Source organism: Cardiocondyla obscurior, linkage group LG02 (assembly GCF_019399895.1).
Source record: "Cardiocondyla obscurior isolate alpha-2009 linkage group LG02, Cobs3.1, whole genome shotgun sequence".
Classification (NCBI taxonomy): Eukaryota; Metazoa; Arthropoda; class Insecta; order Hymenoptera; family Formicidae; genus Cardiocondyla; species Cardiocondyla obscurior.
In genome coordinates this window covers 7,445,638-7,468,774 of record NC_091865.1, presented here as the reverse complement: position 1 = coordinate 7,468,774, position 23,137 = coordinate 7,445,638, and the positions used below count along the sequence as shown (strand labels likewise).

Here is a 23,137-nt window from a genome sequence, read left to right as displayed (position 1 = left end):
GCCGCGCGGTCATTCGAAAAGGAAGGACCACCTCTGTTCACCATATTTGGCAAACTTTCCCTAATATGGTAACGTCTACTTCTAAATATGGCAGCCGGGGACGCCCTCTCGATGCGCGGTGTACCATTGCGCGGCCGCACTTGCGGCCGAATATCGGAGGAACGGAACCGCGTGCGGAGGTGAAGTGAGTCGCGTGAGAGGGTACGGCAGACGTGCGATTTTTCGAGGGCAATTTCGGCGCGGATCGCCGCGCGATCGTGCCCACGGCGTTACGACGGACTAGTTTTTAACCGCGTGGCCGCGCGGCGGTAGAAGGAAGCTCGGGCCGCGCAGCGCTCCGACACGCGGAGGCATCACGGGCGCCGCCACCGTGGTTAGGCACGTAGGTCAAGTTACGAATGCTCCTGCTTGGCGCATTCAGTTCGCGGGGAGCGCTCGTGCGGTGCGCGTTGTTGTCTCGTGTTCCTCTAGATGATCGATCACGTGGTGGACACTGCGCCGAGTTCCGCACGCGATTCCGTCGCGAAGACGCGCCGCCGTCGTGGGGAAGGGATTAGATGTGCGCGCCGACGCCGCGATGGACAACCCTAGCGGCGGACGAGACGGTCGGTACGCGAGCCTCGGCTACAGCATGGGGATGATCGGGAGCGATGCTAACACGGAAATTTACGGCCGACCGTCCACCTCCCAGCTCGCGGCTGCGGCGGCAGCGGCGGCGGCGGCTTCCCAGATAGGCCGCGGCGGCGCCACTATGATGTCAGCCGCGGGCGCCGCGACGCCAGGCGTCGGCCCCGTCCAGCGGGGTATCAAGCGCACCACGTCCGACGTCTGTTACGACGACGGTAATAACCCGGCAGCGCGGCAGCAGTCGCTCGCGCAGGGCATGCCGACCGCCGGCGGCGGTGCCGCCGGCATGCCCGCCGACTGTGTCCCCGACAACCTCGACGAGTCATTCACCAACCTGGGCCAGCCCAAGAAGTCGCCACCCTCGAACGGGAAGAAGACCAAGGGCCGGGTCAAAATTAAGATGGAGTACATCGACAACAAGCTGCGGAGGTACACCACCTTCTCCAAAAGAAAGACCGGCATCATGAAGAAGGTTTGTATGCGTGCGACACGATAACTTCGAGCGCTCGCGCGCGCGTGCCCGCCGGTCTTCGAAACGCGACCAGAACGAGCGAAACGAAGCTAGAGTATACGCCGAGTATGTGTAGGTGTAGCGCTTATACTCCCGTCCTTTTAAACTCTGTGAAAATAGTACCAGGGGACGTGTATCTCAATGGCAACGTGCCGCATCACGTTTCTCCGTCGCGGATTCTCGCAACCGGACGGTCGAGATGCTGCGCGACGGGGTTTAGCACGCGTGCGTGCTCGCGCGCGCTATTTACGAGTGACAGCGTTCTTCCGCGGCTGTTACGCGCTCGCTAAAAAGGGGGCCGGTCGCCTCGAGTCTCGGAACCGCTGCCAGTTACCAATCTGCTCCGATTAACTTTTTCTGGCATCTTCCCCGTCGAGGACTCTGACCCGGAGAAACGCGAATCTTTTCCGATTTCTTGATCTTTTTTTTTATTTTTTTTATTTTTTTATTGGGGACACCAGAGATACGACGTTATCGAGGATTTTTTTTTTCCGCGATTAAAGCTATCCTTAATGCGTCCACGCGATCTTGCTGCATCTCTAATTTGGAATAATAATTATATTAATTAGTTTTGGAATATTGATATGAATACTTTTGAGAATATGTAAATGTGCAGCATTGAAGCTTTCTTTTGTGAATCTTATCAGTTAAAAGAATTTTAAAGATTTTTTACGCATTTTTTAATTTCTGTTTTGTTTAAAATTAAATGCATTTATATTAATAACGTATTTAGTAATAATGCGATAATAATCATAATTTTTTAACTTTTAAATCTCTAATTTCTTTCTTTTTTTGTAATATATGTATGTATTCTTCGAACTAAGTTCGAAATAAAATTCTACAGAGAAAAATAATTAGTATAGAATATTAATTCTAAAGTATTCTAATTCTTAATTCTAAAATATTAATTTCAAATAGCATTTTATGCATTATTTTAAGTAAGCATCTCTTTTTTAGTTTTATTTTTTTTTCAGTAAAAAAAATTTGCTGAAGCAATAACTTATAGTTTTATAATATTTTTTATATGTTAGAAATTTAAGATTATTTTTACAACATATGTATAAACATAAAGATGTATTACATCGCCATTTAACATCTTCATAAAGTTTCCTGATCGCAGTCTAAAATAATGCACAGTTCTTTGACTAAGATTAATGTTAGTAATGAAAAATTCTGGCATAAAGATATCAGAAAGTTTAAATAACACTATTCGGAAAGTACGTGTCGCATAAAAATATCAGCAATAGGTTAAATTCCAATCATTTTTATCAAGATACCTGTATCGGTTATTATTTTAAAAATTTGAAAGTCTGATTATTAACATTACTTAAAGTTTAAAAAATAATATGATTGAGTTTCTTCGTAATCTTATTTATTTAATTACATGATATTAACATTTAAAAGCATTACAACAATTTATTGGAAAGTATATTACACAAAATTATCTCCGCTAATATAAGTAGCTTCAATTTGTACTTAATATATTCATAAAGACAACATGGAAACTGACCAAGATGATGCAAATAAATAAAAATTTGAAGTCTTAACAATTAGAGATGACACAAATGAAATACATCTCCTCGGAAACATAACGCAGATTTAACGAGGTGTGGAATTTAATTTGGCATTCGCAGGCGTACGAGCTGTCAACGTTGACCGGCACGCAGGTGATGCTGTTGGTGGCGAGCGAGACCGGCCACGTGTACACGTTCGCGACGCGCAAGCTGCAGCCGATGATTACGAGCGACGCCGGGAAGGCGTTGATCCAGACGTGCCTGAACAGCCCGGACCCGCCGCCGTCGGGATCGTCAGGCGACCAGAGGATGTCGGCGACCGGATTCGAGGAGACAGAGCTGACGTACAACATCGCCGACGACGAGCAGAAAGTAAGGCAACTGGTGTACGGCTCGCCGCACGGTGGCTCGCTGCACGCTGGCTATCCTGGTAGCGGGTCCGCGGGCGGGCCGACCGCGGGGGCCCATCAGCCACCGCCGCCACCGCCGCCGCCGGGCTCGCAGCACGGGCCACCCTCGCACGCGCAACACGCGCATCTCATAGCGCATGCACACGCGGCGGCGGCCGCCGCCGCCTCGCCGAGCTCGCACCTCGTGCCGTGCTCGAGCCCGGGCCCGATGCTCGCCGGCGGCCCGTACCAGCAATCATGCCCTTCGCCTTTGCCGCCCCATCACGCCGCCTACCATCCTCACATGTCGCACTCGCACCCCCAGCGGTAGTACGCGCTTGCCGCTCGTCGGCCCTTCGCGCTTCATCCCCCGTTCCCGCCGCATTTCACGTTTTGACCGGCGTTCGCGAGACCCACTCTCCACCCCCCCTTTCCGGACTCCGATCGCCATCGGAGGGTAGACGATTCGATTCCTCCTACTTCGCGTCGACGCGAGCTGGATCGTACAATCGCGTAAACGGCTGGTTCGCGGTTGCGATTCCATAATTTTTGGCAAACGTTGAAGCTCGATGAGGTGTAACTTCAGCGTGAGGATCGGTCCTTTTAAAACTTCCAACTCTTTTGAGGATGCGTCGCGCATCCTCGCGTGTCTCATTAACCTTTTGTAATTAACTTTGCTCTCTCTTTCTCTCTCTTTCTTCCCCCCTACCCTCCCCCCCGTGAAAGACGGCGCGCAACTATTTTAATGCACGCCAACGCGAGGCCGCGCGCGGCTCTTAGATACCGAAATAATTTCTCTTCGGGCATCGCATGCACCACTGACGTAATTTCCCTTTAGACGTATCGCGCCGACGAGCGTACCGTGGAGTCACGTATGGTATTTATTGAATTGCACGGACGCGCGAAAGGGAATCGCAGGGATCGGCGGCACGGTCTCTTGCGAGTATTCTTCCGCGTTTGGCTCGCACATGACTGCGGCCAGTCACGCGCGCGCAAATCTAGTCCAATCTCTCGACACAATTTTTTTTTTTTTTTTTTTTTTTTTTTTTGTACTTAAATATAATGTACTTATGCACGCGCATCGGTGAATCTCGCTCGAGTTTGGCGTTCCCGCGCGCTAAAGGGCGCATCGAGATGTTGAACGAGCGCTTTCCATCAGCGAGGCCAAGCTGACGAAAGTCGATCCGCGTCAGTGAATGGAAAGCGCACCGAAGAGAGTAACCTCCGCTTTGAGAGAGGATCGCGGAGGGAAGCGAGCCGCCCTTACGTTTCGAGGAGAGCGAGTCATTGTATAGGTAGACCGTCCGCGATTATTCGGGATAAGGAAACGGATTGTAAGATTGTAAGATTCCCGTGAGGTCTCGCCACGGGGCGTTAGGTCTCCTGTGGTAGACGAAGTCCAAAGCTCGGCGTGCTAGATGAAATTACGGTAGTTGTATCGACGAGAGTCACCGTGCAATAGAAAGATACTGCGAGGAGAAGAATATTGCTATCGAATAATGGATCAATTAATTAATTAATTAATGTCATAGATCGTAGATACGTAGGGTAGCATCGTGTGATCGATTACTCGGTGAAAATAACGCTGGAATATCGAATATTCCGTTTAGCATTCGTCCAAGAAACAGCTCTCTTTCTCTCTCTCATTTCTTTTTTATCTTTTATCTTTTCTCTCTCTTTCTGTCTTTTATTTTCTTCTTCTTTTTCGCCAACTTTGTTTCTTAATTTAAATTTAATAGTATTATTTATTAAAGCGGATATTTTCTATTTATTGGAGGCAAAGAAGCGGCAGTGTACCCGTAATCGTTATTGTAAATCGACACTTGTCGCAATATTAGCGTCGGCATTTTTTTTTTTATATTCTATGTTTTACAAGCGTCAGGCAGAAAATATTCTTTCCGTCTCTCTTTGCGAGGGAGATCGGGTGCACTTATTTATCTCTGGTTTTATTGATGAAAAGCAAAGAAGCCCCGTTGAGAGAAATTGTTCCTCGACGACACTTGATCCATCGAATCGGTGGTGCGGGTGCGAACTCGGCGGTGCACGCTTAATACTCTGTTACGCATTTCCCCCTTTTTCTTATCGAGCATCGTTGCCCATTGTTTTTCCTCATTTTATTTTTTTTTTCTTTTTTTTTTACAAATTGTTTTTGCTGTGTAACACGTTGTGTATTTGGCATGTGTAGTTACTTGGATTGTCTTTTCTCGCAGAATAAGTAGCTAGAGTTTAGATTACCTTCGAATTCAGCCCGTCCACTGTCCCGGCCTTTCCATATTCCGTACCGATTCGTTCATCGGCATTGTGCATGCGTATGTGTGTATGTATTGTCTGTTGATACTCCGTTATTATAAATCGCGATGGAGAAAACTGAGGCGAGAGCTAAAGTAAAGAAAAAGAGGCAGGGGGAGTCGAGGGCCTTCTCCGGGTCCTCAAGTAGACATGTAGAACCTGTAATCTATTGCGCGTCTCGAAATGCAGAGAGTACAAATAATAATAATGATAATGATAATGATATTTGATTTAAACGATAATTTGCGAATAATGCGGCTCTTTCACGATTAGATTGTACTTTAGCATTTTTTTGTACATAGCGTAGCAATTGTAAAAAATACTGTGATAATATTTATATACTTTTATGCCTTAATGACGACACGCACGCGCGCGCACACACACACATACACACAATCATCCATACGAATTTCACTTTTGATAATATAGCCCCTGCGACCAAGTGAATTTGACTTTCTGCTGGTAGATTTTTATTGCGCACGATGTAACCGATGTCGAGCTTTGCTCTCGCGGGTCAGGTAGGTATTTCTCCAAATTTACAAGTTTCTTTCTTCTGTCGAATCGTAATTTAAATAACTGCATTCAAAGAGCCTTGACAGTACCTTCCTTCAATCTTGACGTAAATAAAAAAAAAAAAGATGCAGCTACTGAAGATCCTATAAAAGTATATAAAAAAATATAGCAGAGTATTTTCCGTGATTTATATATATATATATGTATATATGTAAAGCCGGATAATTATTAATAATTCTTCGAGATTGCTGCCATCGACGCGGAATAATTCCGCAAATGTGCTCGTGAAATCGGCTTCGATCTTCGTCGAAGCGTTTCGCTGAATCTCTCTCACTCGCGAGCAAAAGATTCTAAGCCACGAGCATCGGTAAACGGAGACGTTACAATCTTATATTTCGCGTTTCGGCCACGGGCCCGACATATGCCTATTTTTGACAATCTGGTTCGGGATATATTTAGAGGTCCAGAAACATTCCGCGGGGTGTTAGGGATTCCTTTATTTCTAACGGTGCGGCTAGGATCGTCATGTAAGCTAGGCCGAGAGTTCAGATATCGTTTATTGCACAGCTGTATTTTCCATATTTCGGAAAGTAACAACCGTCGCTCGGTGCTTCGAGGAATAAACGGCTAGACGCGACAAAGGCGCAAGGTAGGTTTGCGTTTATCATCGAAATAATTACTAGATTTATCTTTAACAAAGTCATTCGAGCATTGATTTACGTACTTTCTTTTTTTATTAATAACCGACACACGTGCACGTACGAGCCTTGATCAGTAACGTGATTTCGATTAGCGAACCATCGATTGAAATCTCGAGAGGAAGATTGAAGTTGCTAAGAAAAAAAAAGGAAAGAAAAAGAAAAAAAAATATTGTCGCAATACAGACGCAGGTAATTTTTATCGCACGCTTTTTTTTTCTTTCTCTGTAGCACGTAGAAACAGCGTTAACAGTAAGTAACAATTAGCGCAGATCACACATTGTATCCCGAAATATAAAACAATGCGTTTGAATGTCTCCATGATTTTATTTTGCGTTAACCGGCGCGGCGCTTTAACGTTTGTGCTTCCTTAAACTTATGCGAGATTGCGGATTTGTGAATTGTATTGCATCTATCTCACATTTTGCATTTGGAATTTTAGAAAATATAGAATTAAACAACGAGCGTCCAGCTTTAATGAAGCGGAAGTAAAAGTTAAAGGGTAAGAAACGCAAGTCAAGATGACGACGCGCAGTTGGGACCTTTCAGTTCTCCTCGATCGTCCGCTATGACCATTTGCCATTTTATTCTTTGTAGAAAAGAAAAAAAAAAGATAAAAAATGGCAGCTTTCGCAAACATTAATTTACGAATCCGGAAACGAAGTCGGTATTGCGGTATTTTCTGCGGTGAATTCTCTACGGACTCTTCCGGTCGCGTTGGCCCGTTGGCCAGCTTTTTTTTTTTTTTCTTTTTCGATCGCAAGGGTGTTCCTCTGGATCCTCGTCGGTTATTGGCGGCGCATTCCTGGTACCGGAAGTACGCACGGAGCTTCCGGTTTGCCGAGGGCAACGAGAGTAGCGCCGGGTCAAGGCACGGTTTACGATTTATTAACGGACGTAACGATGCCCACGAATACCGTCCGTCCGTTTGTTCCCTCGCCAGGGTTGCGGACGAAGAGGACGCGCGCGCGTCCAGGTGTATCGCTTCTCTTATGAAGAGAAAGGGCAAAAGCGAGGGAGGGAGAGGTAAGAGAGAAACGGGGCCTCCTCGAGATGCCATCCGCGAGGGGAGGACTTGGGCGAGGGAAAAAGAGAAAGAGATACCGCGCACCTCACGCACGCACGCACGCACGCACGAAAGGTGGAAGCGGAGTTCCATATACGGTCACCTTTGTCAAAGCCCGGTTGTCGCCATATACAGGCAATGTTCGCGATGGCAGACACTTATATAGAGCCCGAGTTAAGAGTCAGGAATGTTGCTTTTTTGTCGCGCCTTCTCCCCGCGCGCCACCCTCCTTGCCTGCGCCCCGCGGCTTCGCAACGCCAGGGTAGGAAAAGCGGTGTGAGAAAACGGTGCGCGCACGGAAGCGGAGAGATCGTCGCGCGGCTTTTCGAGCTTTCCAATCGAGCCACCGGACTTTCCCGCGGACGATTCCGACGGAGCGCGTGCACATTCCAGCGCTTGGCGCGCGCGGTCGGAGCGGGTTCGAGGCGGAAAAGCGGCTGTTCTCCTTACCTCGGGAGATTTTCAACAATAGAGCACGCGCGAGTAAGGAAACGCATTTTCTCTTACCAAAAAAGGACGGTGGATCCTTGCGTTTTTGCAGAAAGAGAATGTAAATATAATACAACAGAACTATAATAAAGTACATTAAGGGTTCTCACGTTTACGTCAATCGTACCTAGTTTTCACTATTATATACGGTAATTACGGTTATGAAGATTTAATTAAGTAACCGAATAAGTAAAAAATGTTAAAAAAAAAACTCATTATTGTACTAAAAAAAATATAAAAGAAGTGTAAAGTACTCGTAATACTCCACTTGTTGATCAAACGCAGCGTCGCGCGGGGTAGGACCAGGCGGAAAAGGTCCTCTGCGAGAATTGACTTCTCGAAGGGGTCGCGGGCGAATTCGCGAGGAGGATGCCTCTTTTCCGCGGGTGCATCGCGCGCACTCGCGCGAGTGGAATCCGCGAGAGATGGCCATATAAGGAGCGCGGACGAGATGCTCGTGCATCTCTCTTTCTCTTTTTCTCTCTCTCTTTCTCGCTCTGTGTCCGCTAGGTAGGTAGGTAGGTAGGTAGGTTGGTAGGTAGGTAGGTAGGTAGATAGGTAGAGGTACGTACGTTTGCGCGTATGTAACGTTCGGTAGCGTATTCCGCATGCTTTTTGCTCGCCGTCGTTCGGCGTCTTCTTCAGGAATCGGTCCCCCTCATTTCCCGCCTGCGACCCTATTTCCACCCTCATCTCGCCGTTCGCCTTTGAAGGCACGCGCTAATGGTCGCTCTTCTCGATTTCAGGAGGACGGTACGTCGCCCAGGTCCGACGTCTGCGCGAACGAGAGCGACGCCGAGAGCAGCGACGGCGACTCCAAGGATCCTTTGAAGACCAATCACTCGGGTAAGTCCCGCACGCATTTCGCAAGATCTCGAGGACCTGCCTTTCGTCTTTCTTCCCCGAGTTTTGGCTTTTAACGCGCGTGGAACGTTTCTTTAAAAAAAAAAAAAAAAAAAAAACTTGACTCGCGTCTGTTTTATATCAGACAGGATAAGACAGAGACCCCGTCGGGATTCAGGAAGCCGAAGTCTCGATGAAGATAAACGAATAATACGTGGGCTGATTCAACAGGTTTATTCTCAGTAACTGTACCGCTGAACCGATGCACGCCAGGGCGATAAGTTAAAAGTAAAACAAATATACTTTCGTTCACTCTAATTCACTGCACCGGTTCAACGTTGCAGCCACTGAGAACGAACCTAATGTCATCCTGTTTCTTTTAGGCGTTGCACACTTTTGCATTGCGGCAAGTTTTCTTTTATTTCGAGCGGCTTTTAACGCTCTTCAGTTCTCGCGTTTGCGGTGGAAGGCTTCTTGAAAAAAAAAAAGAGAAGAAAAAAAGAAAAAATTATAATGCCCTTGGAGATGTAATAGACCAGAGGTGATCTCGTCGAGTTCTCCAAGTAAAGGAGAGAGACGGAGGCACCTTTGCACGTGCCGTGTATCATTCGCGCGGGCATTATTAGCCGCCCGCGTTTGCGCAAGGTTCATTTAGATCAAGCTCTGCGGTTACGTCGATTTTCTGTCATTCGCGGCCGCGATTATTCACGATACCTTTCGCTGTCCCATATGCAGAAATAACCCTCCCACGTAATCGAGTTTTTATATATATCCAATACAGCGCACTTCGCAGATCGTGCACCACGCTGGAGAATCACGTTCCTGTCATAAACGGACAGGAGTAATTTTTTGCAATTAATGCGAAATTATGTCAAAATGATCATTTCGTCTCATAGATAAAGATCGTTCTCGGACTAGTCGCGGTTAACCCTCAAGTGGACCACTGTGTCACGGCAACGCAACACGATTTTAATTGGAACTTATAATTAGTTAAAACGTTCCTTTTACTTCTTTTTTTACTAAAAAAAAATTTTTTCCAATTAGTGCTACCATTTTTTGTAACGTCTGGAATATCAATAAAAAAAAAAAAAAATAACCGCTTTAACAATTTTTACGATACATCCCGAGATAAAACTAAAAGAGAAATAGGGTGAGGAGGGTAAATTCGAGGGTAAGCCGAGATCACCGCGGAAATGAGAAGCGCGCCTGGGCGGTGGGTCGGGCTTTTTCACGCCGTCCGCATGCTAATCGCGTCTAATTGCCGGCCGATACCATTCGCGTCGCGCTTGACCCCGTCGCGCGCATTGATAACGAACAGCTGGGACCGCGTGGAGGTGAGAGCGAGGCGGAGTAAACACGGGGCGTCGGGAGGGAGCGAAGCGTGAGAAACGGCGGGAGGGAAGGCCGCGGCGGCGGTGATGGAATTGGGGTTGCGGGCGGGCGGGAGGACGCTTTAAAATGCGAAAGGCGTGCGAGCGATGACGGCGTTATCCGTGTAGGGAGTACGCAAGCGGTTCGCGCGCGGCACGGCGATGACCAAACTTAGACGGCAACCGTGATGCCTAACTGGGAAGTAGGATCCGGTCGGGAGCCGCTCCACTCCGCGCCGCGCCGCGCTTCGCAAAGAGCGCGCGACCGCGCGGATGCAGGTGTACACATAAATATCGATGCTAATGCGTCGCGTGGATGCCATTCCGCCGCGTTGCTTAAACCGATCGCCGCGTCGCGATCGCGCTTTTTTTTTTTTTTTCTCTTCTTCCTTCCCCCTGGCTAGCCGGCCGTCGCTCCCGTTTGCCACGCGAATTCGACCGGAGCCGCCGATTTTAATACGCTCGCGACGAATGCATAATGCATCTCCGCGACTTAGGCGCGCGCGAGAGATTCCGTATCGCGCTTTCGGCATAGACGGATGCGCGCCGCTTTTAATTAGGCGAGCGAGCGAGAGATATGTGGAAAGCGCACGCTACAAGAAGTTTTTTTTTTGTCCTCGGCGTAAACGTGTAAAAAGACCGCATGCTCTTCGAGGTTTTTCGTACCAGTAAACGCTTTCCGCATCGAGAGTTAGCGGTGTAAAATATTCTGGAATGAAGATAAAGTATACGTTTAGCAGCTAACGTGTTAAATAATTTCGCGTATAATTTTTTTTTTTTCTTTTTTTTTTCTCTCTAATAATTTGCCTCTCTTTTTGTCAATAATTTGAAATTTGTCGCGCACGTACGAAACGTAACAATTGACGGAGATATGACGGTGAACCAGAGTGCGGATTCGCACTTGGGTGGTCCGGTTTGAAGTCTCAGCTCGGCTTGCCATTCCTAAGTTTTTCTCCGCGATATATACATCTGTACCGAGGGAGAGAAAACAAGTTTAGCTTAACGTACGTACGGATGCATTTCACAATTTCGATACAAATAAGGGATATATACGCGAGGCCTCTCTCCGTATTTCACGTCAACGGGGTCTCTCTCTCGCGTCCATTCTTGGACGGTTCGGCGCGCATGGAAAAACCGGAGCCGTCGCGGACGGAAGGTGCACGGGAAGTATTAAAAATATCCCCGAAAGATCCCGGGGAAAAGAAAAAAAGAAAAAAGGGGAAAAAAAAAAAAAAGAGCCACCACGAACGCTGAAGCTGAGCGCGCGCGCGTCTCCCAGCACGTTATCTTCGCGAGGAGATATAACGCGCCGATCATCCGGCGCGGCTTACGACCATTCTACACGCTCAATTCCTCTCTTTCGTTTTTCCAGGAAATGTGCCTTCGTTCTCTGCAGGGATTATGTACCAGGTGCCTCAGAGTGTCATTTATTCGCCTAGTCCAGGGGTCTTGCTCGGGATAGGACAGAACGGGCAACCGGTGCAAATATCTCAAGAAGGAGGTAAGGTTTTCTTTCGCCGCCGCGGAGGTACACTCGCTCGTAGGGGCTTACGCAACCGCTGCACGCGTTTCGAAATGCCCTTTACGAGCTCTCCCCGGGCGAGGTTTCTTATAGCCGGCGACGAACTCGTGGACAATCGCTGGGCTCCGTTCCGCGTCTGAATCACCCCCGGGGCGTACGACGTCCGAGGACAATTGGTTACCGGACGTGAGGATTATGAGTAATATATTTGCATAACGCTCGTCCCGCGACCGCCGGCGTGAAAATAAATAATGCGTTTCGTGCGTTTATCGGCCGTGACGGCGCGGGAATAACAAGGAGACCCCCGTGAGATGATCCCGCAACGGTAAATGACGAATCGAGGAATGCGGTTAAACGATACGGCTTCTTTCGCCGGGGGACCAATTTCATCGGGCACTTTCGGTTTTGCGGGATAATCGTTTTCGATTTCACGGTCCTTTATAGTTCCATAATCTTTTCGCGTACAGTTTCCGCTGCGTTAAAACGTTCCCGCGCGCAGGCGAAGTCTGTTACGGGAAAGCCAACACTTGGTCCAAGATTTACGGCTGAGAGTTTGTTAAGTATTTATTGACTCAATACTGAGTCATTACTGGCAAATGATCGGGGTATCTGTTTACTTTTACGAGGCGCCGCAATACGCCACCGATGGCCCGTTTCAAGATACTCTCCTCGCAAAATTAATTTATTGTACCGCTGGTATTTCTAATCGCATTCGCCAGCCGGTATTTCACATACTCGAATCCAATTAATATCTCGGTTATAAAATATTACGAGTTTGATTAGCCAGTGATCGTCCGACAGGCCGATCGCTAAAATACATTATTTGCGACAGTATATTAATTATAAATAATACAATAAACGGATCGAAATGGACGATCGGAAAGAATCGAAGAGGAAGCGTTGGTAGCCTCGTACTTGAGTTTTCGCGAGACGTTGCATTTTCCTTTTCGGCTTCTTTATAGGTACAACGGCACCGGTGGCGAACTCGTCGCAGTCAAACCAGCCGTTCATTACGATACCGCTGAACGTCGCGATGAGCGCGGGATTGTCCTTACCGGTGACTTCCAGGATGGCCTCCAGGTCGCCGACGACGACGCTGACCACGACAGTGGCGGGCGCGATGTCCACCTGCGGCGACCTGCCCTCCGACCTGAGCAAGGACCGCGAGTGACGTGAGAATTTTCCGACGAGCGGAGTATCCGTCAGCGTCGACGAAAGTTACGGCCAGCATCCGCTTTCTCCCTGCCACCGGCGACAAATTCATCGCGCGAGAAACCGAATCGCGGAAGCGGATACTCCGAACCTTGTGATACTCCCATGTCCGGGTGCACTTGGAGTTTTCGAGCGGATCACGAGCGACGACTATGGCCCCATCGAAATCGTGGGATTCTTCGCCTCTCTTTGACTCTCCCGTTCTTGGAGATAGATATTTTTACGCGGTTTTGTACGATATGAACTTGGAGGAGGGACTTAAGGCTTGCCAGCGATTCACTTTTCGGATAACCGTAAAGCTTAGACACGAGCGCATAATTGAAATGATAGGAAGGTGGCGTTTCTGAAGGCAAATAGATTAAATAAATAATTTTGTTTACCGTAGAAAAGCGTCTCCGCTTATAATTTTAATTCCAGCTAACTTTGAGATAGTCTTGTAACGCGTCGTCTGATGCAATTTTCTAAATATATCGGAAGAATTATAAATCTTATCAAATTAATTATCACAAATTAAGATGAAAGGCGTGTTAATCTCTTAAAGTTTGCACGAGTTCAACATTAGATGCCCGAATCGCATGTATATTTGGCGAGTCTCCAGGTATGTGGACGGCGAATGAACGGTTTGGTCAATACGCGTATTCGGATATTCTCGTCGATCGTTTTGCACCGCGGAACAGATTTCAACGTCTCTCTCTTCGTCCGCGAGATATATACATATATGTAAATATGAAGAATATATGTCGGCGATATTTCGCCGCCTGTATTTACCGCAACTACGCTATATAAATACCTAAAAGTCTCTCTCAGAATAAAAAGATATACTCTAAACGGACCTCAGTAGTGCACTCCCTTACTGAGAATGTTCACTGCCAATTATGAGACTGACGTCGCATACAAATGCAACACTTATCCCGTTCAGACAGCCGCGTTTAATTTTAATTACGTCGGACGATTGTTTTGCCGTGTACACACTTTCGCACAGTCCCGAGTCGCTGGGGAAGCCAGCAGTTCTTCTTTAATTTGTAATCCTTGAATTATCGACTTGGACATCATTTCGCCCACGTATTACGCATGCTGATTAAGCGCATCAGTGATTTTTCTTTTTTTTCTTGTTTTTTTTTTGCGACTGTTGCAGCAAAAGCGATACGTGATTTATAATATAATGAAATAAAATTGTAAAGTGAGAATTTAACTTACGCTAGAATTTCTTTAGTTTCAAGTCCGGTATATTAAAAATTCATTCGAGTAGAGTATATTTTCCAAAATTATATTAAAGATTTATTTTGGACAAGAATATTCAAATTTTCAAAAAGACTGGCCTGAAGATCAGCAAATTTCAAACGTTCTATACATTTCTAACGCAAAATCTTTTAGATTATTTAATGCATTTTCCGTTGAAATCGTAGAAAAAATTCGACGCGTTAAAAGCTACTCGAAGGAGATGTATGTATATTTTCCTACTGAATATTCAATCTATTCTAAATGTGCGAGTGTGATACTTTTTATTAATAGACACCGATGTTTCTCGCTTCGATGAGTATTATCCTCGCGTCTCGCGAGTTTCGTTATGTAGAAACGATATAAATTCCCACATTGTATCGCGATATTTTGCCCTCGCAGGTGCACGGCACGATCGCGGCAAAAAGGAGCACGCGTACGAGATAACGTGAACAACATTTATGAAATAATGGGCGACAACTTTCCCCCCGTGTTTTTATCGAGCCCACCATTCAACCGATATCATCTCGTCGAAATGTATGTTAACGATGTTACTTACATCAAGGATACTGCGGATCCCAACATTTTGTCAATTAACGTCAATATATGGCTCTCATAGATTAATCAAATGTCTTCGAGTCGCACCACGTACTTTTAATGTTTTCTTCTTCTTTTTTTTTTTTTTTTCAAATAAAAAGTAGCCAAATGTTGTCCGAGAGGAATCTTGTAAAATTGACGTTGTGTGCGCCGACAAAAACTGAAAAAAAAAAAGAGCGAATTAATTGCGAAAAATATAATTCTTATTTAATCGTAATTGATCGAACACATCGTTAAATTGTGAACATCAACGTTCGCTACATTGATTTTCATTTATGAACGTGAATTATTATTTGTTCTTAGGCGCATTTTAATTCCATCTTAACATTTTAACATCGAGATAGTTCGTAATGCCACGAAAGATCATGTATATGATCTTAATAGACTAGCTGTGATGACGAGAGAGCGTTATAACAGGCGACTACTGTGCCGCAAGTGGTCCATAGTCGCTACGAGCGATTTTGCTGAGCTTGCAAAATCGGGAACTTTGCGAAACAAGAGTTCTGGTGCGACCCACTACGATGTGCAATATCGTCAACTTCCAATCGTTATTGTTTTAATAAGTTTCAATGTGCTTTATCGCGCGAACAGACACGAGTGTAAAAACCAAAAGCAAGGTATCAGAGTACGGTGTTGTTGAGTGAAATTTAAATCTCACTTTTTTTTTTTTTCTTCTTTTTTTTTATTTTTACGTAAAAAATCGAGGGACGGTTTTAAATAATAATTATTATTGCACGTTATCGTCCGAGTTATCGATAATAATTATTATTTAAACCGCATCGATCTCTCTTGTTAATTTAGTAACGATAAAATGTAAGCTGCTTGTGAGAAACGTGTACTTAACTTGCGATCTTGCGATACGCCGAGTGTAGGGTATTTAAAAAAAATCGTTTCCCTTTTTTTTTTTTTTGTACTTTTTACGCTACTCGCTTATCCATTTATAATGATTACTTAGCGCTCGCAGTTTTATGTGTCTAGACGTGTTCGTTTTCTATTGTTTTAATTAATATACCGTAGGTTGTAAGAAGCGTTTGCCTCGTCTAATTAAAGGTGCATTAATTAAAGCCTGTAATTATGCCAGCGGTGCAAGGTGAAATTAATCGTCATCGCAGCTTCTTTCGATTAATCGGGAGGAAGGGAGGAATGAGGAATAAGTTAAAAATTTCTCCGGTAAAAAAAATTCAATGAGATCGCTGTTTGATCATTGGAAAACGTTACGAGTTAAGAGGAATGTACTTGTACGTATTGCGAGCGCGAGCGAAGAATCCCACGGGAGACTAGCAATAACGTGTATATTACGTTTTACTTTTCCTATTTTATATATAAATATTATATATAGATAGAGATATATTATATATATATATATATATATATACACTATAACTTTTTTATTACTTCTGTACTGAAATATTGCAGTGTGAAGAGTGTTTGTAACAGGATGCCGTAACGAATGGAAAAGAAAAAAAATATATAAAATTCACATGTCACCGTTTTCTCTTGGTCTAATTTTTTTTTTTTTTTTTTTAATTTCTACGAGTTCTAAATTATAGTTGCATTAAAATAAGTGTTATGGTTGAATTTGTCATTGCGAAGTTAACATGCATGAAGAAGAAAAATGAAATGTATAACGAGTTATGAGATTTAAGTAATTAATTAAAAAATTAATAACTAAAGATCTTGATAGTTGCTTTATGCATATACGTTTCTCTATAAATTAAAGAAAAGAAAATTTTGAAATTGAAAAAAAAAGGAGCTTTTTTTTGTAATGTATTAATTAATTCAACTGTCTTAAAATTATTTGATTTAATATTCGATCTTAGAAATCGTCGAGCTACGAAAGTGAAATTTATACTTATTCAGTTCGAAAGATTGCACGGTATATCGAAAGTTATTATCATTTGTTAACGTTTTATCATTTCACAGATTATCGTTACCTGATGCGTTCAATATCGGCGATACGACGCTCGAGAGAAACAACCGAAAGGACCATTTTTCACGACTCGCGAAAGGATTATTATTTTCAGCGAAGCTTGACGCGTTCGGTTCTCGGGGACACGAGCGATGAATGAGGTTATAGGGCTCGTTCCGTAAAATTTGTTCCAGTCCTTTGCATTTGTTAACGGAAAGCGGAAAGTCGGGCGGCGATTGGCCAGCCTGGGTGGCGAGAGCGCAGTAATGTGCCGTCATGGCGACGCTGCCGCCGCGGAAAAATCCGACTCCCACAAAAATTTCGAATCAGCACCTGACGCCGTTGCAAACCCTTCTGCAGCTGGGCTTCCCGAAGCACCGGGCGTACGTATGGGTGTCCTCGCTCGCGACGGCCCGTGCCCGCGGCACTCTCGCATAGCACCGCGTCGGCCGCCCGTCCGTTGTAAACAAACAGCTGTCAAACGTGCGGTCCTCGGCTGGTGTAACATCTCGCGCGAATTAATTCCCATTCGAGTTTGGCATATATTTGTTTACGAGAATATGTCGCTACTTGCATTCCACGTAGTTGACGGAATTGCTTGGTCTTTACAGGGAAAAGGCGCTAGCCGCCACGGGGCATCGCGGTGTACAGTTGGCGTCAGACTGGCTGCTGGCCCACGTAAGAGATCCAACTCTAGACTCTGAAACGCAACGGCAGTACGTCCTGTATGCTTGTCCTACGGGAGCCCTCGCCGAGCAGTTGGAACTGTTTTGGTCGGAGAGTAAAGCTCTAGGATGGAACGGTGCTCACAACTTTATACCACATATTACTCTGGTCTCCTTTTTTGATGTAAGATATGATCCAGCAAACATCGAATATTATAGTAATATTGCGACAATGTACCGTTGCTGCTATATTGGAATAATGCTGTAATATTCTGTGTTTACTGGGAAAATTTACAATATATTTATAATGTACAAATAACATTTTTCATAAATAATTAAAAGCCTATATATGTGTGTACATTATGATTTTATTTTTTTAGGCTCCAGATGAATTTACGAAAGAATTGACGAACGCTCTTAAGACTATAGTCCATCAAGATAGATTACACGAACATATCGAGTTGGAGACATATGTATCGCCTAACTTTATGGGCCTCTTTGTGAAAGAATTGAATGCAGAGTGGCTGAAAAATGTTTCTCTTCGTTATGTCAATAAAATCGCCACTCTAGGTATCACTGCCGAACCACAAGTAAAATGTTTGCATCTTACGCTGGCTTACCAATTTCCGAGCAGCTTGTTCCAACCACTTCGCTCGATGGTCGAGAAGCTGGGACCGAACACCCCGGCCAATTGGGAGCTCCGATTATACTCGAGAGATTCAAGATTGCAGAGTTTGCACGTGCATAAAGTGACACACCCTCACATGCCACGGGAACACGACGAGTTGGAATTAAGAGTGGGCGATTACATTTACGTTCCAGAGGGAGCGTGTAACGCGTCCACGGACGGTTGGGTGGAAGGTATCTCTTGGCTGACAGGTACATCGGGCCATTTGCCGTTGAATCATACTAAAAGAACTGCGGAGTCGGATTCGTGGACCCTGCATGCCACTGTGCCGATCACCGACAATAAGTGCGAAAGCGCAGAAGAGGAAGAGATACCGAAAATCAGGAGACCACCGCCAGTTTTGTCTCCGAGCGGATCTACCGACGCGCTCGATGGGATTCCTATCGCGGGAGAGCCGGTAATTATTTCTAGAAAAGTATATTTCGCGGGTAACTACGGATATCTATAATCTGTTGTTTTCAGATGACAGCGTCGGAAGCACCTGAAACACCATCTAGAGAGATCTTTATATGTCGGCATGGCGAAAGAGTGGACTTTACCTTCGGCGCGTGGATCCCGTATTGTTTCGAGTCGAACGGCTGTTACGTACGTCGCGACTTGAACATGCCCAAAGAAGTGCCAGCCAGGAATATCCAGGATTTCCAAAACGACAGCCCGCTGACGACTGTAGGCGAGATGCAGGCGAGTCTGGTAGGCGAAGCCATGAAATCGTCCAGTATTAAAATAGACGTAGCTTTTTCTTCCCCGTCGTTACGTTGCGTACAAACGTTAGCACATATCCTTAAAGGACTCGAGTCCGACATTCCAATCAAGGTAGAGCCAGGCCTGATAGAATGGTTGGCATGGTATCCAAATGGTATACCTGTATGGATGACCTCTGACGAGTTAGTGAAGGCAGGTTTTAACATTGACACCGACTACGATCCGATTGTAAAAGCTAAAGAATTACCGTTGAAAGAGAACGCCGCGCAGTATTACGAACGCAGTTACGAGCTGATTAAAAAGATTATAGAAAGCACAGTTGGTAATATTTTGATAGTAGCACATGCCGCTTCCTTGGCTGCTTGCACGAGACAGTTGACCGGTGGTAGAGTACCGCCGGCGGCTGAAGTCACTAGATTAGTTCAAAGAGTACCTTATCTTGCGTGCTTGACAGCGCGTCAAGATATTGACGGCTGGCAGCTGCATCCTCCTCCCTTCCCACCGATTACTCATACTAGTAATAGCAGATTTGAATGGAAAGTTTTACTATAATGACGTTAATGAGCACGAGCTTTTGTTGAGAAAGACATTTTACGAAGCCTATATAAATATAAAAGACTGTTATAATACAATGAATTTTTATGCAGGGCTTTAATATTTGTGACACTTGAAACAATATCCAACGAATTAAGACGAAAAGTTTGTTTCGATAAAAGAATGTATCATTGGTGTACGATAGTGTTCATAATACGATATAAACCTAGTCGATCGCACGACAGTTGAACAACACTTATTCCCTCGGATTATGATCAATGTGAGTACCGAGGTATAGTTCATTCTTTAATTATGGATATAGAACAAATACTAGCCAATCTGTTATTGTTGTATCGTGCTATACCAATTCACTAAATTATCTAATATATAAGCGACATACTAGTCTTGATTGGACGCATTTTCTTGCCGAGTTCTTGAAAGAAGCATTGAACAAAGAAATAAAAAAAAAAAGATTACGATATTTATATAATATTTTAAAGTAATATACTATTTTCTGATATAGTATTCATATGTTTGTCACATATATACATATATATACATAAATATAATAGTTTTTCCTCGATAAAATAATATATTAAAACGGTAGTGTACAGGGAAATCAGTGAGGTGCTTTTTCGCACGTTATTCATGATCTCTGTAGAAAAATGTTCCATTCGAGCTTTACCATTTCTTGGAAATTTTAGAATTATGACATGTGTCAATTAAGTGTGACATTAAATTTACCTTAATGATGTCCGCGTTGCATTGTAATAAATCGACATGCAGAATGAGGATATATTTATATAGTATCGTTATCGATGTTACCTTTTGCAAAAAGAAATAACGTTTATATGTGTATATATATATAGGTATAATACTGTTTCAGAGATATGTCTAATGTTGTTTCGCTTTTAAAATAGATTGAACTTCCGTTGATTTAATCGTGGATAAGAAACGTAGGGCATATTTTTGCGTATATGTATGTACATACACATGTATGTATATACGTATAAAACTCGTGTAGACAGTATTTTATTAAATATACATTCCTAATTATTAATATTTAAATTTCTTCTCTCCCTAAGAATGTGCATTAGCACTGCGGTACAAATTTATATTGAAATATATATACTATCTATATGTATATATATATATTATCATATACAGTTTCTGATGATGTACAAAAGTATTATACTATATACAAAAGAGTTATCAAAATATAAGAAGAGTTAAAAAAACAACTCGTTCTTCTCATAATTATTCCATTATTTAGCTAAACGTGGCCACTTTCTTTTAATTTAGTGATCAGAGTGTCCACGTCCGGTAATATAGCGCCGGCCTGCCTAACTGGCGGATCTTCCACCGAAAGAATCTCGATTCTCGGCGCTACGTCCACTCCAAGATCTTTCGGAGTGATCTTTTTAATAGGTTTCTTCTTAGCTTTCATGATATTCGGCAAAGTCGCGTAACGTGGTTCGTTCAAACGAAGATCGGCGCTCAGAACTGCAGGGGTTTTCATCTTAACGACTTCCAATCCACCATCAATCTCGCGCGTGATAGTTAATTCGCCATTGTCGTTTTCGATCTGGATAAAAAAAAATTTTAATTAATCGTGCAATAAAGTAAATAATATGGTAAGTAATAAAATTTTATGCTCTTATACTTTGCTACAGAAGGTGCCAGACGGCCAATCCAAGACACCGGCGGTCATTTGCGCAGTCTGATTGTTATCGTCGTCTATAGCCTGTTTTCCAAGAATCACAAGATCTACTTTCTCGTCCTGTGCCAACTTCGCCAGGATCTTGGAAACGTGGATGGGTTGCAATGTCTGATACTCAGTGCCAGACACTTCTACGTGAATCCCGCGATCTGCACCCATGGCGAGAGCAGTCCTGATGGTGTCCTGCGATTGCGTCGGTCCACAGCTGACGGCTATTATTTCCTGGGCTATTTTCTTCTCCTTCATTCTGACCGCCTCTTCAATAGCTATCTCGTCGAAAGGGTTCATCGAGTGTTTTATGCCGTCCGTAACTACACCGGACTTATCAGGTTTGACACGAATCTGTAAGGAATATGTTAATTTTTTTTTTTTTTTTTTTTTAACTTTATAATATAATATTGCAAGTCAAGGCATCCTCGTAATCTTACTTTCTTAAACAGTTATCTGTTTTTAATATAAAATAAAAAAAAATAAAAAAATTAAAGCACACAATTATCCTAATCTATTTTAATACGGAATATAAAGATTATTTTACCTTCACTGCATAGTCGATTACTCTTTTTACTCCTACAAGTACACGCGCCATTTTTGCACAACAAAAAGGGCAATATTATGTAAGTGTTTCTCTATTTAATTTTTTTTAATTATTGCCAGCGAAGCCCGTAACAGCTCTTCACACCATTCACACCGACGTAGCTCAAAGTCTAAAGTCTAATCTAAACCGTGCAGGAGTATTTCACTAGAAACATTCTGACCAACCTGGATAACGAAAGTACAACATATGTAAGCTGGGAAATTATCGGAGAGTTGTCTCGGAATAAACGACCGCGTTTTATAAAACGTTTATTCGTTGATATCTTTATGCGAAAGAAAATCTAAAATAAAGGTTTTATTATATTTACCCTAAATACTTTTATTTTTACATATTCAGATACTGTGAGAGTCGTCACGAAAAATAAAGCGAAGTGAGAAAAATACAGTCATATAATTATTAAATATTATTTAATCGATTGTCAATGTACTTTTTTAATAACATTAGATTAAAAAATTTTTATCAATAAACTATGGATGCATGTACAATATTTTACATAGTACTTTCAACGCTTTTCGAATTCAATTTCATTTAACTTGGCTTTTTATAAATAACATTATTATAACAATGTAGGACATGTACAATATTTATTGCGTTGAATACGTTTTCACTGTTCATTCATGAAAATTAATATTTTATTATAAAAAATTAGTAAAAAAATACGTCACTGAAAATATTGTCCGTCACTAGCTACGACTTTTTCCCATCTTTCTGGTAGCATTTCAATTCCACGTTGGAAAAATGATTCGTCTTTTGATTCTATCCAAGCATTAATCCATGTTTTTACTTCTTCACAAGATTGGAAGTCCTGCTCAGCCAGACCGTGTGCCATTGATCGGAATAAATGAAAATCAGATGGGGTAATGTCCGGTGAATACGGTACGTGCGGTAGAACTTCCCATTTAAGAGACTCTAAGTAAATTTTCGCTGATTTTACAATGTGTGGCCGAACGTTGCCATGCTGAAATATTACTTTGTTATGTCTTTGCTGGTATTGCGGCCGTTTTTCTTTTAATACTTCGTTCAACTGCATCAATTGTTGTTTGTAGCGATCTGCCGTAATGATTTCATTCGGTTTGAGTAATTCATAATATATCACACCCAGATGATCCCACCAAATACAGAACAGAATTTTGGAACCATGGCTATTCGGGTTTGTCGACGACGTTGATGGCTGGGTGGGTCTATTAGTCCCTTTTCTTTTTTTTGGATTATCGTAATGTACCCACTTCTGACCGCCAGTCACGATAGAATACAAAAATCCTTTCTTTCTATGCCGTTGAAGCAGCTGTTCGCACGTGAAAAAACGCTTTTCGATGTCTCTCTGCTTTAACTGATGCGGCAACCAATGGCCTTGCTTTTGAATCATTTCTAAAGCTTTTAAACGCTTCCAAATCGTTGAATGATCGACTCCTAATGATTCACCAAGTTCAGTTAGCGTTTGACCCGAGTCCTGTTGAAGCAATGCC

The 23,137-nt window shown here is 43.6% G+C and overlaps 3 protein-coding genes across 3 annotated transcripts; 2 read left to right on the top strand and 1 right to left on the bottom strand.

The window, feature by feature from the left end:
• Nucleotides 1-288: 288 nt before the first annotated feature.
• Nucleotides 289-13,875, top strand: Bs (serum response factor blistered). The gene is made up of 5 exons (XM_070670388.1): nt 289-1,099; nt 2,773-3,024; nt 8,843-8,942; nt 11,682-11,810; nt 12,794-13,875. The coding sequence occupies exons 1-5, from the start codon at nt 578-580 to the stop codon at nt 13,000-13,002; spliced, it is 1,212 nt and encodes a 403-aa protein (XP_070526489.1). The 5' UTR covers nt 289-577; the 3' UTR covers nt 13,003-13,875.
• Nucleotides 13,876-16,949: 3,074 nt separating this feature from the next.
• Nucleotides 16,950-20,271, top strand: Epp (Ecdysteroid phosphate phosphatase). Its single transcript, XM_070670327.1, has 4 exons — nt 16,950-17,150; nt 17,379-17,616; nt 17,813-18,517; nt 18,583-20,271. The coding sequence occupies exons 1-4, from the start codon at nt 17,044-17,046 to the stop codon at nt 19,372-19,374; spliced, it is 1,842 nt and encodes a 613-aa protein (XP_070526428.1). The 5' UTR covers nt 16,950-17,043; the 3' UTR covers nt 19,375-20,271.
• A 101-nt stretch (nt 20,272-20,372) lies between these two features.
• On the bottom strand, nt 20,373-21,802 carry Etfb (Electron transfer flavoprotein beta subunit). Its single transcript, XM_070670450.1, has 3 exons — nt 21,612-21,802; nt 21,020-21,418; nt 20,373-20,941 (listed from the first exon to the last, which is right to left on the bottom strand). The coding sequence occupies exons 1-3, from the start codon at nt 21,660-21,662 to the stop codon at nt 20,630-20,632; spliced, it is 762 nt and encodes a 253-aa protein (XP_070526551.1). The 5' UTR covers nt 21,663-21,802; the 3' UTR covers nt 20,373-20,629.
• Nucleotides 21,803-23,137: the final 1,335 nt, after the last annotated feature.